Source organism: Asterias rubens, chromosome 1 (genome assembly GCF_902459465.1).
Source record: "Asterias rubens chromosome 1, eAstRub1.3, whole genome shotgun sequence".
In the NCBI taxonomy this organism is placed as follows: domain Eukaryota; kingdom Metazoa; phylum Echinodermata; class Asteroidea; order Forcipulatida; family Asteriidae; genus Asterias; species Asterias rubens.
In genome coordinates, this window is record NC_047062.1 from 33,494,300 (window position 1) to 33,514,422 (window position 20,123).

Consider the following 20,123-nt stretch of genomic DNA (forward strand, 5'->3'; position numbering starts at 1 on the left):
GCTGTAATCCCATATTGCATATACTTCTGAAGAGCTAGGTAGAGGTAGACTTCATCTGACAGTAGCATGTCTGCAGCTAGCCTAAATGGGAATAAAATAAAAACAATATTCTGTTAAGTGCAGCGACAGTTTAATAATGGAACACAGTTAATCTCAAAACACTTGCTTTATACTACAGCTTGTGGTATAAAACACAGAAACACTACCCACAAAAGAATATGTGTGATCGTTGTTGTATTTTTGTTACTTAAATATTGACTCTGTCTTCACTTAATAACAATTCTTTTCTTAGATTTTTGTTTTGTACTTTAGTGTATAAATTTATTAGTTTTGGCCCTTTTGGCCGCCCATATGATACACCGATCGACCGCCGCGAAATCTAAACTAAACGATTTAACAAAGGAAGCATGTTTTTAAAATAGAAAAGCCATATTAAGCCGAGTGAGATTCATTGGCAATTATACGCTACGAACGAATGCTTTCTATAAATTTTGTTTTACTCAAACATAGATCTTGTCATCGCATCAGTTTTTAACTTAGTCTTTATAATTATATCCTCCCGCCCCCTTAACTTTCTTAATTTTTTATAAAACTAAAAGTCTCATTTCTACACCGTACTACACTTACCCAAAACAGTATATAATGCAACGTGGACTAATCCTCCATGCTCCACCAACATTGTCAATGTCAATGTCATCCCACTATTACACGGCCTTGTCTCGTGTTTATTCCTCGAATGGGTCACAAAAACTTAAAAAATAAAAGTCTCATTCAAGAAATCCGTCTGTTCCACAACCGTCGCGTTTTTTGTTGCAGTTGTCACCCTCGGACCCATGATATTTCGTTTTGTCTGACAGTAAAGTGGGGTCGATCGCAAGGGCAGGCACGAACATGAGAACGAGGTACGAGATGGCTGCAAAAGAAATATAGTCGGTTGCCCTTCCACACAAAGAAAAATCAAACGCTAATTGTCGTTGCAAAATAGCTTACGTCGGGGTACCGGGCTGTCATAGTAAATCAACGTAGACATCGCACGTGTTTATTTGTTTACCTTTTGTAGTTCGTGTTAATCTGCTTAATGTGTTGATTAATCATCTACTACACGTTCACTGTTTTATTGGTTTCGCGGACTTTTGGGCTCGTGACCTTAGGCGCTGCAAAACTTTTAACAGGTAAGCACACTCATTCTAATTTCTCTTTTAAATTTCTGATTTTGATTATTTCAATTTCATTTATTGCATTTTAAAAGGTTTTCATAGATAGTAGCCGCATTTATGTCAGGGTAAGGATAACTTTCCGTATGGCGCCACCACTTTTTCATTCAATATGAAATAATCTAATTTACCTCAATGAGATATCCCTTTTTGTAAAAAAGGGTGAAAAAGTGGTGGCGCCATACGGAAAGTTATCCTAAAGGTTGCCTTTTTAGTTTTTATACACAAACTAGGTTTCAGGATGTGTAAAACCGGTCATCTGTTGTTTTAAATTACAGTTAATTATTTTATAGCTAATTAAGCTGTGGTTAATCATGGGAGTTCATTTTGATTTGGGTTGAAAAACCTTGGTCAAAAATGTACTTTCCATGCATTAATTGTGAATTCTGGCCTGCGCCGAGGGAGGGGAACCATTGATGTTGAGTGGACTTAGTACCTTGTCCGTCAATCTACATCAACCAGAGGTCACAAATCCCACTTTGTCATCCCTCACATATAATCAACTGTGTTTGCTAACTCCTTTCCACGTACCATCCAGCCTGACATTGAAATCACTGACCTCTGTTCTAAAATGAAAACATTTAGGACTGTTATATTATTAATGCTCACAAATTAAAATTACTGTGCTAACAGCTTGTTTTGATACAGCAAACAACATCAGCACATGAACCAAATCCCTGTCTAGACATGATTTAACTCTTTGAATGAATTTGTGTTTGTTTTTGTTCAGGAATGATGGCCTCGTCTGTCGTTAGAGTCCTGTCGGATATATCCGCTGAGCTGTCACTTTCAGGAAAGGATAGGCTGTTTTTGCATGAGATCATGCTTGGCACTTTCTTTGGTCAGAAATACATAAAGGTAAGACTCAGAAATGCCATACAAGGTTTTATACAGTAGGCTTTGAAACTTTGCATGGTGGAAATATGATACAGTAAAGGTTTGCGATAACACCATGTAATGATAATCGATATCTGAGTTGGGTTGGTTCTGAAAAGAACTGCTGGTTTCAATCTGATCGTCTTCTGGAGAATAGCTGGACTTTGATGCAGCATCAAATCTGTAGCTTTTCTCTGAAAAATCAAAGGTGCCACTCAGTAGTAATTTACTGTGGTTTAAACCAAAGATTGAAAATATGAGTCTTCAGATGGCATTTTAATGATGACGGATCAGTTGTGTCCCATTAACTTGTCTAGCAAGGAATTCCAGAGACGAGGTGCAAAGATAGAAAGGGCCCGTAGCTATGGGGCCCCCCAGGCCAGGCGAGTTTTGGGAACAGATGATACCAGTTTGGTTTCAGAATTTTAAAAACCTTTTCTTGTACAGAAATATTTTCAATAAAAAAAAACACTTTCTCTTTAAGGCATCGATAAGTTTGGTGTCAATGAAACTTGGATGCTCATTCAAAGATAATTTTCTTATAAGATTTTAATTAGGGTACATTCAAATTCAGGCTTTGAACTTTACTCTTGAAGGGCCAAAGCAATTTTCCTTTCGTAAGAGGCACTGCAATATAAGTTTGTATCGGAACCTTGTAGAGGGCACCACAGCAAAAGACACAGGGCACCGCAGTAATTGCTGTGGGTGCAATGGGTTATTTCGGGGCCTGAATGAACAGAATTAAGGTTAACAATGTCTATTTGTTTACTGATTCAGTGCAAGGTTAACACCAAGTATGCCATCTATTCATCTCCAACAACCAAGAGGATCAAACTGATTCTTGAGGAAGCGGAGGATGAAGGTGGTAAGGGTTCTCAACCCCCAGCCAGGATCAGTATCTTCCTAAACGGTGACTTTGCAGAGGAATTCAACGAGGTCGATGTTTTGGTATGTGTTGAATGGAGTGGGAAAGTCTTTGTAGAGTTTGAAGAATCTTAAAGTCTCTTTAAAAGTACACCAATTTTAAGACCATTTTCAAGAGCAAAATTATAATTTGATTTACCCTTATACCAAATGTGTATTTGGGTCTTTTCCTGTGCTCCATAAAAAAGATCCACATAAATCACTAAGGTGGGATTTGAACCCACGTTCTTTGCATTGCTAGACCAGATGTTTTGTCACTAGACCATCAAGCTAGCCTGGTAGCTAGAGGCAGTTCCAATCCCAATGCACAGGAAACCACTCCGGTGGGATTCGAACCAGCAACCTTTGCATTGCTAGAGCAGATGTCTTGTCACTAGACCACCAAGCTAGCCTGATAGCTAGAGGCAGTTCCAATCCCAATACACAGTCAAATCACTCCGTGGGATTCCCACCAGCGACCTTTGCATTGCTAGACCAGATGTCTTGTTACTAGACCACCAAGCTAGCCTGGTAGCTAGAGGCAGTTCCAATCCCAATACACAGTCAAATCACTCCGTGGGATTCCCACCAGCGACCTTTGCATTGCTAGACCAGATGTCTTGTTACTAGACCACCAAGCTAGCCTGATAGCTAGAGGCAGTTCCAATCCCAATGCACAGGCAAACCACTCCGGTGGGATTCGAACCAGCAACCTTTGCATTGCTAGAGCAGATGTCTTGTTACTAGACCATCAAGCTAGCCTGGTAGCTAGAGGCAGTTCCAATCCCAATACACAGTCAAATCACTCCGTGGGATTCCCACCAGCGACCTTTGCATTGCTAGACCAGATGTCTTGTTACTAGACCACCAAGCTAGCCTGATAGCTAGAGGCAGTTCCAATCCCAATGCACAGGCAAACCACTCCGGTGGGATTCGAACCAACGACCTTTGCATTGCTAGAGCAGATGTCTTGTCACTAGACCACCAAGCTAGCCTGATAGCTAGAGGCAGTTGCAATCCCAATACACAGGCAAACCACTCCGGTGGGATTCGAACCAGTGACCTTTGCATTGCTATCTAGAGCAGATGTCTTGTTACTAGACCACCAAGCTAGCCCGGGAGCTAGAGGCAGTTCCAATCCTATGTGTTGGCAGCGGGTACTGCAAGAAAATAGTGAAAGAAAAAAACACTCTTCTTTCACAAATTGGTATGCTTTCATTTGCCTGATAAAGGCATGCAGTCTTTGTCAGATTCAATTTTTTTAGTGAGAAATTACTTCTTTCTTAAAAACTACATTACTCCAGCAGGAGTTGTTTCTCACAATGATTTTACTATAAACGGATCTCTGCTCGTTTCCAAGTAAAATTGTATGGTTATACATTTGTAGTAATTACCAGATGTGTACAGTTCCTAAATAACTGATCTCTGACCCTACCTTTAAATAGGAATTGTGCTTTACTTTTTTCCCACAGGATACTGTTGTAATATCCCAGGCAATAATAAGTAAATCACCCCACTTCCGGAGAGATGGTATCCACCCGTGCATTATCGACGTTGACATCGCCAAGAGTAAGCCATCAGTATGGGTGAGTGACAGACCATCACTGTAATAAATAATAACTTCTTATAATAGTATTATTAATAATAATTATTAGACCCAGTTTTTTTGTAGTGTTTTTTTTACACACGCAGATCTCAAAGTGCTTTCCTTCCAAACACTCATCTGTGACTCAGTGAGGCTTAAGGCGCTTCAACATTCAGCATTTTCCTGCAAGATATGTGGGACTGCGTTTGAATTATGAGATCTACTCCTTTTACATAGCACCTTGTACTGGTTTTCAAGGTGCTGTGTGGCGTAATTTGAAGCCAATTACACAAAGAACACTGGTGCGAATGCCTTCTCTTTTTCATAAGTGCACTGGGTTATTTCACTGGCGTTACACAACACACAAGACCAACAGCTGTAAGTCCGATCTGAAGGACGAAGCATCATGGTAGTGTTGCTAAAGGACACAGGTGTCACGGCTGGGACTCGAACCCACACTCTGCTGATCAGAAACACCAGAGGTAAACAGAAATTGGCTGCGAATTGTACCACAGCACCTTGTAAACATTGTTATGCATTGGAATCGGTCTGACACTTCAACAATGTAGCTCCACAATACCTTGCAGGAAAATAGTGAATGTTAAAGCCCCTTGAGCACTACTGAACAATCACCTGACTTAAACACATCTGTCAAAAAATGGTCGGTGAACAGTGAAAGTAGATTTAGTAGGATTAAAGTTTAATGTCTAATGAAACCAACGGTAAACTGTTTGATGTTTTACAGGTGATACCCTTCAAAAAACGAAAGCCCACCCAACAAGTGGGTAATAACCCCCAGAGACCCCGTTTATTTCCAGAAGCGACAACCGCCGAGACAAACGTGACAACGTCTCCAACTAGCCGTATGTCAGCTGTCACAGTGCAGAAAAAGGTGATGACAATGACAGAGACAGCAGTGGCAGGGACATCAGTGGCAGGGACATCAGTGGCAGGGACATCAGTGGCAGGGACATCAGTGGCAGGGACATCAGTGGCAGGGACATCAGTGGCAGTGCCAAAAGGCCCGCCCTTGCAGGTAATTTTTACTCGTCCACTGAAATTCACTACTTGACTGAAATTCATCACTCGACTAGTCGCCCCTCAAATAGTCATGGTTTGACACTAGTCATGACTAATCTTTAATTCCCAAGATGCATCGTGGCAAATAAATTTGTCATTAAATTATGTTGTCGTGAAAAGTCGTGAGCGACACAGTTGGTTCACAAGACAGGTAGTCGCGACTACTTTTTGTAGTAGTCGTGGCGAAAAACAACTAACCGAGTAGTCGAAAAATGGCAGTCGCAATACGATTAAGCAATTAATAGTTGCAGCTACAACAATCACTAGTTGCAGCTACGACACTAGTCCCACTTGCAGCCCAGGCCTAATCTCAAGTGCTTTGTGGCGTAACTTGAAGCCAATTATACAAAGAACACTGGTGCGAATGCCTTCTCTTTTTCATAAGTGCACTGGGTTCTTTCACTGGCATTACACAACCCAAAAGACCAACAGCTTTAAGTCCGATCTGAAGTACGAAGCATCATGGTAGTGTTGCTAAAGGACATGTGTCACGGCTGGGACTCGAACCCACACTCTGCTGATCAGAAACACCAGAGGTAAACAAAATTGGCTGCGAATTGCACCACAGCACCTTGTAAACATTGTTATGCATTGGAATCGGTCTTGCAGGAAAATACTGAATGTTAAAGCCCCTTGAGCGCCACTGAACAATCACCTGACATAAACACGTCTGTCAAAAGATGGTAGGTGAACAGTGAAAGTAGGTTTAAAGTATGTCTAATAAAACCAACGGTAAACTGCTTGATGTTTTACAGGTTGTGTCCTTCAAAACACGAAAGCCCCCCCAACAAGTGGGTAATCACCCACGGAGTCCGAGACCCCGTTTATTTCCAGAAGCGACAACCGGCAACAAAGACATGACAACGCTTCCAACCAGGGGGCTCCGTATGTCAGCTGTCACAGGCACAGTGCAGAAACAGGTGACGACAATAACATCAGTGGCAGGGACATCACTGCCAGTGACATCAGTGGCAAGGACATCAGTGGCAGGGACATCAGTGGCAGGGACATCAGTGGCAGGGACATCACTGCCAGTGACATCACTGCCAGTGACATCAGTGGCAAGGACATCAGTGGCAGGGACATCGGTGGCAGGTACATCAGTGGCAGGGACATCAGTGGCAGGAACATCAATGGCAGGGACATCAGTGGCAGGGACATCAGTGGCAGGGACATCAGTGGCAGGGACATCAGTGGCAGGGACATCAGTGGCAGGGACATCAGTGGCAGGGACATCAGTGGCAGGGACATCAGTGGCAGGGACATCAGTGGCAGGGACATCAGTGGCAGTGCCAAAAGGCCCGCCCTTACAGGTATATTTTTACTACTCGACTTGATTGGGTTCACTGCTCATACTAGTCGCCCCTCAAATAGTCACGGTTTGACACTAGTCATGACTAATCTTTAATTTCCAAGATGCATTGCAGTCGCGACTACTTTTTGTAGTAGTCGTGGCAAAATCCAACTAATCGAGTAGTTGAAAACGGTCGTCGCAATTTGATTAAGCAATCAATAGTTGCCGCTACGACAATCACTAGTTGCAGCTACGACAATCACTTGTTGCAGCTACGACACTAGTTGCACTTGTAGCCCTGGAGTGCGTTTTGGCGACCCCAACCAAAAACTGTTTCTGACGTCACAACCAAAATGGTAACCGAGCTCACAATTCGGTTGTCGTTCCAGTTTTTGGTTGGGGTCGCCAAAACGCACTCAAGGCCTAATCTCAAGTATAAAAAAAAATAAAAATTCTTTTCAGATGTCAGCCACTTCTTGTTTCCTCACTTGGATGTCATTTCCTACAAATAGAGAGTGGAAGGTTAAAATGCACTTTTTTTTCCTGACGACTGCATGCTTAAGTACTATATCACCAGAATTTAATGCCGTGTCCCATCCAAAGGACGTAGCAAGGATGGTTAAGTGTCTTGCTTAAAGACACTCTCAGACCTACACTCTGCTGATCAGAAACTCCAGAATAATCCAATAAGAGATAACCAATATCTATCCTTGGCTCCCCTAGTGTGGATTTTGGATAGTAAAACAGATCGATCATTAATCATCCCATTGAATCCCTTGATCTGTTTCAGCCGAGGTACACCTACACCCTTCTAAAGGACCTTAAGGTCAATTCAGAGGTTAATGTGTTTGGGGTCGTCAAGTTCTTCAAGCCACCCTATAAGACGCGAGGACCTGGTAAGAAAACCACACCATTGTTAAAAAGCACTGAACACGTTTGGTATTCCTCAAAATATATATTAGCATAAAAACTTACTTGGTAACGAGCACCGGAGAGCTGTTGATATAACATATTCTGAAAAACAACTCCCTCTGAAGTAACACAGTTTTTGAGAAAGAGGTAGATTCTGCCTGAAATATTTGAATCTGCTTAATTGTCATTGTCGACAGAAAAATAATCATTCTCTTTGAATTTAACTAATGAAAATATTCTCTCTTGAAAAAATAGGGAGACAGCCAACATAAGTGCTAATTATCTCAGTTGATGGAGCACCGGCATGTTAATCCAAAGGTTGTAGGTTCTAGTTCTGCCCGAGTCAGGTTGTCTTTGTTCAACCCCAAACAATTGCACGTGTATTAATTTTGGTTTTTACACATAAACTGATGTGTGTTACCACTGTATACTCGGTACTTTCACAGGCATATATTACTCTGGTGGGATTCGAACCCACGACCCTTGCAACTCTAGAGCAGTGTCTCTGGAGTAGGTTTTGAGGAAGTTAGTTTCTCACAAAAATATATGAAATGAATTCAAGACCTAAGCTGAGGTCTGGTATTCAAGCATCTGAAAGCACACAACTTGTGCGACAATCGTGTTTTTTCTCCCATTATTTTCAACGACCAATTTAGCTCTAATTTTTCACAGGTTTATTGATTTATGCATATGTTGAGATACACCAATGAGAAGACTGGTCTTTGACAATTACCAATAGTGTCCAGTGTCTATAACTCACTCCTCAAAATCACTATGAATGGACTTTCTCTTTAAACTGTCTTTAGACTACTGTATGACTGTCACACTGATTGACCCTAGTCTCGACAAGGACCACCGCGGAATCAGGTGCCAGCTATTCCGCACTGAACTTGATGCACTACCCAAGATCCACTCAATCGGTGACATAGTGCGCTTCCATCACCTGAACGTAAGTGTCTAAATTTATGGGTAAACACAAAATTTATATTCCTTATCCCCCGATGCAAATTAATAAATCTCTTGTGTCTAAATTTGGTTTGTTAAAGGGAAGGTGTCTGTTGGTAACCACTCCTGAAATAATGGCACTAAAAAAGCTTACTTAGAAGAATAGCAGCTTTCGATAGTATAAAGCATTTTCGAAATGATTTCTTTTCAAAGTAATAATCAATATTTATAAATAAATTATATAATGCAGAAACTATTCAACATTATTTTCATATTCTACTGCGCTATAAACAAGAGCTCATCATGTGCTTGGATAGACAGTTAATAACCATTAGAATAAGGTTAATTGAAATTTCAGTTTTAATTTAAAAGTATTCACAGTTGGTGATTCCCTGACCTCTAATGGGAACTTATTCCAGAGTTTTGGGGTTGCACAAACAAATGCTAGTGTGGTCATTGAAAAGGATTTAAGTTTCTATCCCCCACATGCAGAAGTAAAAGAAGATCTCCCTCATAAACACATTGTCTACTCACTTTAATTGAAGATGTCCGTAGCATGATTTACCTGTACAAGTTTTTACTTTCATAAGTCATCAAGTTTTTTTAAGAAAATGAAGTGAAAATCACAGTTCATGTTTTCAGGAGAGTCGCGTAAATCCATTGTTACATGCTAAAATAATTTCATATTTCAGAGACCAAAACTTTTTTTGTGATATTTGTTTTTCAAAAACTTTCACCTTGCAACTAATATTTTAAGGGAAGCTTTCTATCGATAAGTTCTTTATACTGTGTAAATTTAATTTAAATCTGTGGATTTTGTGTAAAACATAGACACCAGCTGATCTGTAAAAAGGTCTGGGTACTTAGGACACAAAACACAATTTCTACAGATTTACATTAAACCCACACAGTTTAAAAGTATCAATGTCAGAAAGCTTTCCTTAAAATATTACTTGCTGGGGTGCTGTAGTTTTTGAATAACGAGTAAAACAAGAAACAAAAATTATTTTCGTCTCTAAGAGAAGAAAATTATATTAGCATGTAAACATATTTTCGGGACATTTGTTACTCATTTCTCAAAAACTACTACACCTCAGCTAGTAATATTTTAAGGTAAGCTTCTACTACCGTCATTATCTTCAAACTGTGTGAGTTTAATGGACATATAGTGTTTTGTGTTACAAAAATTCCCCAAATTCTTTAAACCCTTATCCTGGTGCCTTACAGATAGAAGAATTCAATGGCAATATGCAGGGGCAGCTGGGCGACAGCTTTGTGGGCCTTGTTTTCAGTGGGGGTGCTGATGAGCCTCTTGAGCCCAGAACATCCACCACAAACTTCAACTTGACAGAGGAAGACTTACAAAGGGTAAGTATCTATTTACGTTTGTCCTCTTCCAGCCTGTTCATTCTTTGTATTTTGTAATGTCATTGTTTTTTTCTTTCTGTCTTGTCCTTGTTTCTTCTTCTCTGTTTGTTTGTCTGTCTGTATAAAGGCTGTTGTCTTCAAGCCTCGGCTTACTCTAACAGCCTTATGCTCTCGCTCCTCTCCTGTACAAAGTTATCTCCTAGTTATAAATTATTCTGCAAAACAAAATCATGTTTATACCAAATTCAAGTATCTGAAAGCGCACAACTGCAAGTGACAAGGATTTTTTGTCTACCATTATTAGCTCGCAACTTCGACAACCAATTGCGTTTTAAGGGTTTGTTATTTTGTGCATATGTTGAGAAACTGGCAATGACAGTGATGGAAGATGTCCAGTATCTTTAAGTACTGTATACCTACTCTCTTGTTCACTGACCTACATCGTTTTATTTTTTAAAGGTGAAGGATCTGAGGCTGTGGGCAGCCCGCTGCACCCTCCTGGCCCTCGATAACTCCTACCGTACGTTGGATAAGATTTATTCCAACCAGTACTTCGATCTGGCCTGCCAGGTTATTTCTGTGGCCACCCTAACCGCAGAGTCATGCATCGTACTAAGCATCTGGGACGGGACCAAGATTAGAGGGTAGGTTTGCTTTGGCTTCCAGTTTTGCAAAGGATTGTAAACAAGAATGCAGTACCGTAATTTTCGGATTTTAAACCGCGGTTTATATGTTGATTTTGACATTTTTTTGAACTCCTGCGGTTTATTCTCCGGGCGGCTTGTAAGCCGTCGTATAAATATTTAAGAGAAAAACGGCATTTTTAAAAAGAAAGATCGTTTGTAAAATATTCTAAATAATGTTTTTTTTTTCTTAAACGAGAACAAAAACCTGCCTGTGTGATGACAAAAACCTGTTGAAAATCCCACCACAATTGTATTCCATGTTTCCTTTGTAAAACGTTTAACAGCCGCCCTCAGCTAGCTAGCTCCCCCCCGCTCAGCGCAACTCGGGGTAGACTAGACTGGTGCCCGTCTATTTATCCTAGCGATCTCTACATGCTGGCGTCAGACATTCAAGCTATACTCGTGTCTCGGCGAAATAGACTCGTCCCCTGTCTATTTTTCCCACGATCTTTATATACTGACGTCAGACATCCGCTACACTCGTGTCAGCCAGCGGTTTCTTCAGCTCAACCACGCACACCGCAACAGCAGAATGGTGAATGGACGTACGCAAAGAGCTATGCCACTCCGGGGGATCAAACAAAACGTTTCCAACCTGCCCTGATTGTTGAGTCCAGTAACATTGGGAATTTTATTTCCAGGCGGCGCAAATGCGAGGGCGTAGCGCAACCCGTCAGCGAACATCGCTCAGTACGGTGCAGCCAACATCTGTTGTGCAATCTCGAGATTGAGCAGCGCAATTAACAGATTGCTAGCTTTACGAACTCGCATGTGTGTACATGTGCTTAATGTGCACGCTGCATGATACATTACTGCATACACACACGCTACGTCCGTCCGCCCGTCCGTCGTTGCAATAATCTGTTGTGTGGATCCTCGTTGTGGGACTACAATAAAAGGGAGGGAGAAACACCGGCCAACCAACAAAAAAAAACCCAAAAAGAATGCTATCCTATAATAGATCATTTCAATTACGATCAATAGTGTAAACTTTAATACATTTCCACTTTAATTACAACGCAACTCCACATTGCGGCCAACTATACAAGACTGAGTGATGTGCCGCCCGCCTGTCACTGCACATCGCCACACGGGGACTGCAAACAAGCAGGGCCCCTATGTGTTCACGCATGCGGTGATTGGCCGTTTGATGATTGGCCGTTGTTGATTGGCCGGTGATAGTTCCATTCATAAAATCTTTGCTAGACTTCGGACGGATCGAGTAGAGCGGCTGCCCATTGTACAACGGGGAGCTTGAACGTCTGACCCACGCTTTGAGGCTCGGGGCCCAGTCTAATCAAACGTGAACAACTTTTGTCAACAGAGGGCGATGCGATGCAGGGCAAAGTTCAACTATTTCTCGGTGTGCGTTGTAGACCGATCTTTGATTCACGGAGATTGTTGCCAAAGAAGTTCACAAAACATATGGTCAACACAACCGATCATCAAATCGCAAATTCTTGAAAAGGGTTGTTGATGGAAACAAAATATAACTCAGGACTGATAGTGTGAGATAAAAAATCACCCGTAACGCGGCAGGTTTGCGTACTTCACTTCCGTGTTTTGAGGTTAGTTTTTTCATGTCTTTTTTTTATTTTGATCGCGGTTTATACGCCGCGCGGCATATACGCCGACATCTAAATATTTTTTGTATATTTTGAGGAAGTGCGGTTTATACGCCGCGCGGTTTATAATCTGAAAATTACGGTACTTATATATAAGTCACTATCTAATCAAACTCCAACTTAGAGTTCGGAGGGTTGATGTTCGTTTGGGAATGCTGCAGCCAGAGATACAGTTGGTTCTTGCCGTCACATCTCTAAATGTGGATGGGTTCCTCATTCTTGTGTAAATACAGTGACTGCATTTTATTTTTCTCAGCCAGTAGACACTGTGTTCATCTGAAACTTTTATTGGATATTTCTAAACAATTTTGCCTTCAAATCAGCATTTAATTACGTTGACAACAAAATATATAATAACTAGTTTTCATATAGCACATTTTAAAATAATGTTTCAATGTGCTTTGAGATACGACATGGTAATAATTTATTCAGCCAATGTTATAAACCAAAGCATCAGAAATCGTAGTGCACCCCAAGCTTTCTCAACAGAGCTTGAGAGAATGTGTCACGATTGAACGGCGTTTATCTTTCTCAGCTCCCTGAGGAGTATAGAGTCCTGGGCTGCTGTGGCGCTCCAAAGGCTTTTTTAAACATAATATCAACCTCTACCCTTACAGGTACCCATGTTTATCCATGGGTGGAGAGAAGCAATTAAAGTGGAGTTTCTTATCACGACCAGGATTCAAACCCACACCCTGTTTGATTATATATTGTTTTTTAACTTTCAGACTCACCCGAGTAATGGACCTAAGCCAGGCAGTTGATGAGAAGAAAAATGCCACTCTTGCTTGCCGAGCAGGAGATCTCAGCGTCGATATATCCTTATATGACGATCATATGGAGGCGGGGAAGTTGCTGGAGGTATGCTAGTCATTTACCCACGTCATGACACTTGGAAGTGTTGTGGCGGAGCACTTTCAAATTCAAACTCTGGTGTTTCAGATCAGATGAGTGTGGGTTCCAGTCCCATTCATGACACTTGTGTCCATAAGCAAGACACGTAACCATTGCTTTGTCCTTCGGATGGGACGTAAAGCCGATGGTCCTGTGTGTTGTGTTAAGCACGTAATATATCCAGTGCACTTATCTGAAAAAGAAGGGGGGACACCCCAATCTTCCTGGCTGTTTTTGGCAGCATATTGCGCCACAGCACCTTGTAAACCATTAAATGGTGCTATGTTAAAGGAATAGGTCTCATAATTCAAACTTAGTCCCACATACCTTGCAGGAAAATACTGTATGTAACGGCGCTTGAGCGTGACTGATGTGTGAGCTATGTAAGACACCACTATTATTATTATTATTATTATTATTATCATTGTAAAAAGAAAAAAACAGTTGAACGAAAGTTTTAACTTAATATTGATTTGATGACCAGGGTCCAATTTCATAACACCCAGTTTTCATTTACAATCTCCTGCTTTTTAGCAGAAATGAATAGAATACCAGTCACAAATTGCACATGTGACATTGTAATTTGGCTGGTAACCTTAACCTGGTTAGCATAATATTTCTGGGCTTAACTACTTGGTGTGCTTTAAGAGCTCTATGAAAATGGGCCCAAATAAAAGAATAAACAAAACTAGGGAAACAGAATTAGGAGTCAAGTGTATAGTGGATAGCAAGCCATGAAGATGGGCCATTATTCATCTCTAAACTACTTCTCCTCTCTCAGCCTGGCCAGGTAGTGAAGCTGTGCAACGTTCACGCAGTAAGCTGGCGGGAACCAGGAGCAGAGGAGGACAAGGGTACCATCGAGCTAGTTCTTCACCGTGGGACCGCCTACGGGCGTGGGGTCATCCTTGGACCGGGAAAAGAGAAACAGGTCAAGGACATGGTCAGGTAAGACTACCTGTTCATTTTGAGTGTCACTTCAAATAAACACACGATAACAATAGACCCTTCGCACTCGATGATGGCATTATTTTATCACTAGCCATGCTGAAGTTTTCAGGCATGAAATGTTTCAGTTGATCGGCTGATTTCCTTTTTTATTTAAAAAAAAAAAAACAGCGCCATAGAAAACAAAAAAAAACACTACCAAAATTATGTGTGATCAACCATTCCTCTTTTTTTTTTTGCAATTAGAAAGTTGCATGTTTTGAGTTACATATGTGCACGTCACTCATACACGTTACTATAGCCATGGTGGCCTTTCATTGTCCCACGTCACTCATGCGCGTTACTATAGCCCTGGTGGTCTTTCACTTCTCAGTACTATACTACAGTCACGACCTGCATATAAGGGTCCGTATCTAGCGGGGGACAATTTTCAAAGTTTCATAACTCAAATCTAGCTGCAAGAACCCACTAGTTGTACTGGATTCACATTCCATGGAAGCATACAATTTTCTGTAGTGAGTTATGCAGCTTTGAAATTTTTCCGCCCCAGATCAGGCCCTCATAAGGACTCTGTATCTGTGTACAGCACATAGGAAGAGTTCTATATAGGGACAAGAGATACTTGACAGACATGATGTTCTTCGTACTATAAAGTCTGATTTCCAAAAAAGGTTACAAAATAGCATAAAAAGATTATCAAAACCTTGACCGTTGTGGTCTCAGAAAGCCATCTTTGAATCTTTTTTATTGTTCTCATTCTCAGGAGAACTGATGATATTTTTAAAAACTTACATCGGCGCAGAGTTGAATCTGCCATCCGGCCTACACCAAATCCCTTGACACAAGATACCACACCCGCTGACCCTCCAGATCAGACTTCTAGTGCAGCTACTACATCTCAACAGTCGACACAAGGTCCAAGGCAAGCCAGAACAAAGTGGCGCATGTACGAGATCTCAAAACGCCTCGAACAGATCACGGCTTCTGCCGTCCAGTCGGCAAGTTTATATAGGCCAAGGCAAGAAGTGAGAACTCCTGAAACTCTAAGCATCATGCCACGATCTGTGTCAGGTAAATGTTATCAGCAGGGACAAATTCAATAGAGCTTTTTGAAAACAAAAAATGTTCTTTTTAGAACTGAGAAGTCTCCTTAACAATCCGAGAAATCTACTCTGGTAGTAGAATATAGAAAGATAGTTCTCTAAAGAACTCTACCTGGCAAGTTTATACACACATGGTGTAACCGCAAACCAAATATATATTGATAACTCACCATGCAATGCCAAGTCCTGTATGAAAACAATGTTTCTCAACATTTATCTTTTAGAAATGAGCAGGATACAAGTCACAAATAAAAAAGGGATTTTATTGGCCCTATGAACAGGGCACTTATGTAAAACCCATTGATAAGGTTATTGTGAAGTGCGCTATATAAGAATTTGTTATCATTATTATTAAATTGTATATGTGATATGGCAGGTTGGCTTGTAACTGCTATCTGCTAAGCATAACTTAGTTGTGCTTAGCTACTTTGTGTGCTGAAGCAGCTCAGTGAAATAGGGCCAAGTTCTCTTGAGACTTGTGCCTTTAATAGACCAATCCATTAAGCATTTTTGCTGTAGGGACTAAACTTCACCGTTTTCACATATCAAAGAATGTGTACAAAATCACAACATTTGGTAAATTGACTTTTTGGACAAATTGTTCACCCATTGACTTTAAAAATGCTTTAAATAATCCGGAAATGTGCGAACAAAGCCAATAGAAATCAAGATACGACATTGTTGTCCAGATCATGTTTGCGCGAGATAGGCCCTATGACTTAGTTGCAGAATCAGGATACTACCATGGTGCACTGACACAATGATCCTGATTCAAATAAAACATCATAGATGTTAACTCTATGCTGTACAGGATCTTTAAGAAGTGATTTCTTTCATCTCTCTCTCTCTCTCTCTCTCTCTCTCTCTCTCTCTCTCTCTCTCTCTCTCTCTCTCTCTCTCTCTCTCTCTCTCTCTCTCTCTCTCTCTCTCTCTCTCTCTCTCTCTCTCTCTCTCTCTCTCCCCCTCCCCTCTCTCATCTGCCAGTGATAAACTACCCCTTCAATTATAAGGTAACAAGACTTCGAGATGTCATCAAGGCAGACTCGCCTAACAACTTCCGCATCCGAGCCAAAGTGGCTGTCTATCTCCCCAATGACACCATAGATTTTGTCCATCTGCGCTGCTCCGTCTGTAAATTCAGGTGAGTTGACAACTTGGGCCTAAATTCCATGACTCTGCTTATTATGGAATTCTGCCCTTGCAGTCACCATTTTAGCTAAGAAGGTTATTGCTAAATTTCTTTGCTGCAAAGAATACTCAAGCCTGGTGAATGCTGGAAGAATACTGAAGCCGGGTGAATGCTGGAAGAATACTGAAGCCTGGTGAATGCTGGAAGAATACTGAAGCCGGGTGAATGCTGGAAGAATACTGAAGCCTGGTGAATGCTGGAAGAGGTGTACACAAGCAACACTTTTATTTACAAAAAGGAAAATGAAAGACTGTTGACCAAGAATGCCCCCGCCTCCTGTTTTACAGAAAAGAAGCTTTCATCATACTATTGTTAAGCCATGCCAAAACAATGAGAATGCTATGTAAAAGGAGTAGATCTCATAATTTGAGTGTAGTCCCACATACCTTGCAGGAAATACTGTATTATTATTATTATTATTATAAGCAAGGAGCGTTTACCAGGTTTTTCAACAATTAATATCCCTTTATTGTATTTATCCTTCAACAACAGATGCAAGGTACCGACAACCAAAAAGACCGAACCAACACAATCCAAACGTCCTTCAGACAAAAGCAAATCTAGGAAAGAGAGGTTTAGTCAGAGAACCCGCTCTCAGGAAGGTGATGGATTGGCAGACAGCGGGGGAAGCCAGACAGCCAAGAAGTGTCCCACTTCAGTGAATAAATGCCCCGCTTCAGAGAGTACCACCCAGAGTGAGAATCTCCCAGGGGCGGCCATGTCGACATCGGAATCCGAAAAGAGAAGGAAGAAGATCCAAGGGGAAGTTGGTCGTAAGTTTCAGGGTTTTTGCCAGGATTCTTTGATAACAGGGGGACAATCTTGAATCAAATTTTTGAAGCCTGAGCATGCTGAAATGAAATGCGGGCCGCAGAACGTTATATTTTGTGTTTACCTTTGGTTTGAAGGCTGATAGGGGGCATTTCCTTTGTGAGTTTGTGAATTTTGTCTGAAGTCGGAACAAAATTATTTATAAAATATATAACTTTTGTTTTCCTTTTTTCAAATTGGCCCATAGCTTTTGCATGAGGAGAACACTGAGTTAAACTCGGGCTTTGAACTCGGGAGATTTTAAACTTTGCATGTCGAGGGGAAGAAAAAGTGGAAGTCGGGACCCCATTTGTGTAGAAAAGGGCCATTGCACCCCCGCACAACGCTAGCGCACTGAGATGCGGTGTCCTGTCTGCCATTTTGAAGGGTCAAAATGTACACATAGGAATTGATTCTCAAAATGGCGGATTAAGTAGAGGCACATTGTGTTTTAAGTAGTTTTGAAAAAGTTCACTTATTTTTTCCACCCACCACTCACAGAAATGACGCTGGATGAAGCAGTGCTGCTGAACCATCGGGTAAAGACTTTGCTGGGTCATGCAAACCTGCCGACTGGACATGCTAGCGAAGGGACTGACTGCCAAGGTGACCAAGTGGACTACGCCTGCCCCAAGTGTGTTCCCATTGATGACGATAACCCACAAGCAGATGTTCCAGGTATGAGCATGATATTCTTGATCATAACTCGTCAAACTGTCTATGTGTAGTGTTTACAAACACTGATGTTGACTGGACCCCAAGTTCATATAGAGCCACTGAGGAACAACAAGACTCTGGAATGGAATTCCTTGCCAGACGAGTTGATGGACACAACTGATCTGTCAACATTCAAACGTAACCTCAAGACTTATCTTTTCATTCTGGTATCGATCAACCACCAAATGGACTTGCTAGCAACCCGCGCCTTTGAATGGTGTTAAGATACTGTGCGCCTTATAAATATTATTATTATTATTATTATCTAAAACTTGCTGGAAATTAGTTGGTGAAAGTGCCGTTCCTTTGCTTATGGTTAAGCAGAGCCATGAAATTCTGCCAAAGTACCTACTTGGAGAGTTGTATGAGAAATTGAAATGAAAGGATTGTCTGTTTATTGTGTGTTTCCAGATGCTTCTACGTTGCTTCAGTACAGGTACTCCTTTAGTCTAATTCTAGATGACAGCACAGGTTCAATTGAGGTCAACGTGGATGGCAAGCAATCGGTGGGTTACTATAGATAGGTCACTCTACTGAACAGATTAATTGTTCCTTTTTCCAACCCCACTCACTTTTGTTTTTTTCGGGGGGGGGGGGGTTATACTTTGATGCTGTTTATCCCTTGTTAGAGAGGGGCTCCGAGGTCAGATACAGTTTATTGATGAAAACGGGAAAAGATGGTGCAACCTCAAACCTCACAGTAAAATGGTATACCCCACTTTCCTTACGGTCCTTATAGGGTTTCCAACTAAACTTTGGATACAGCATATAATTTTCTACTTTTGTTCCATAAACCAAAACCCCCAGTGTTTGTCATGTCACAAACACTTGTCAAGTTGTACTTGATACCCTTAAAATGGTCCTCAACAACAAATGGCTCTGTACATTCCACAATCGAGAATTTGTTTGTTAGTCTTAGGGTCAAATTTCCCAGACACTAAGTGTACCAGCCCATATTTTATTAATGTCATTAATATTTGTTGTGATTAATACAACCAATGGAAGACGATAAATCGATAAATTTTGAAATTGTTAAAAACAAAATACATTGTCTTTGCTTGCAGGAAACGTTCTTCTACGGGATACCAGTGAACAATCTCCACACATCCCAACGCACCAAGTTCATGCTGGATGACGCGATGGCCAAACTCTGCCCGTTCCCATTTGGGCAGGGCTATGACAGCCCAGATGAGGATACAACCACAGCTATAGGTGACCTTATTACCCATCCATGGCTTGATTGCTACATTCAGTCCTACATAGTCCTCATGGATAACCAAGAAGTCGTCAAGTATAACATCTTCTTCACTGCTTTGGCTGAGGATGTCAAGTAAGATTTGGGTGGTTTTTGTTTTTGCTTAGGAAAGAATGAAGCAAGTGATGGCCAAACTCTGCCCATTCCCAATGGGGCAGGGCTATGACAGCCCAGTTAAGAACACAATAGAGATATATGAACCATCCATAGTTCGATTGCTGCATTTTGTCCTACCAAGTCCACATGGGTTATGAAGAGGTCGTCAAATATCATATGTTTGATACTTCTTTGGTTGTCTAGTAATATTCAGGTTTTTGTTCTTGCTGGGTTGGGAAGGGTCTCTGGAGAGCTTCTTTCCAAGTTCCTAGATTGTTCAGAGAATCTTAGGCCGAGTTTGAATTGATGGCTAGTGCTACATGCGTTGAGGTATGAGACGTTCTTACCACCCTGTAGCAGGGGTGTTTTCGCAGCCGGAACCAGAAACTGTTTCATACATGTATATTGGTCAGTGATTAAGCAAAGGCCAAAGATTACGTATACGCACCCCTGACTTGCTGGGTAGAGAAGGGTCTCTGAGCTTCTTTCAAAGTTCCTAGATATTTTTCAGAGAGTCTTAGGCATTGTTCGAATTGGCTAGTGCTACATGCGTTGAGGTATAAGAGGTTCTTAGCAACAACCTTAGCAACAGCCTTAGCGGTAGCTGTAGAAGCTAATTTGGA

The 20,123-nt window shown here is 41.3% G+C and overlaps 1 protein-coding gene across 2 annotated transcripts; it reads left to right on the forward strand.

Annotated features, from left to right (window-relative positions):
• The first annotated feature begins 1,051 nt into the window (after positions 1-1,051).
• On the forward strand, positions 1,052-19,886 carry LOC117287539 (protection of telomeres protein 1-like). Of its 2 annotated transcripts, XM_033771894.1 has the most exons (18): positions 1,052-1,172; positions 1,945-2,072; positions 2,868-3,038; positions 4,466-4,579; positions 5,324-5,614; positions 6,414-6,971; positions 7,743-7,848; positions 8,671-8,813; positions 10,037-10,177; positions 10,637-10,821; positions 13,217-13,349; positions 14,164-14,330; positions 15,094-15,401; positions 16,418-16,574; positions 17,115-17,395; positions 17,934-18,110; positions 18,561-18,655; positions 19,214-19,886. In XM_033771894.1, the coding sequence occupies exons 2-18, from the start codon at positions 1,947-1,949 to the stop codon at positions 19,481-19,483; spliced, it is 3,423 nt and encodes a 1,140-aa protein (XP_033627785.1). In that variant the 5' UTR covers positions 1,052-1,172; positions 1,945-1,946; the 3' UTR covers positions 19,484-19,886. The 2 variants fall into 2 exon arrangements, with proteins under 2 accessions (XP_033627785.1, XP_033635174.1); XM_033779283.1 differs by lacking the exons at positions 1,052-1,172; positions 1,945-2,072; positions 2,868-3,038 and having other exon boundaries at positions 4,491-4,579; positions 5,397-5,614.
• Positions 19,887-20,123: the final 237 nt, after the last annotated feature.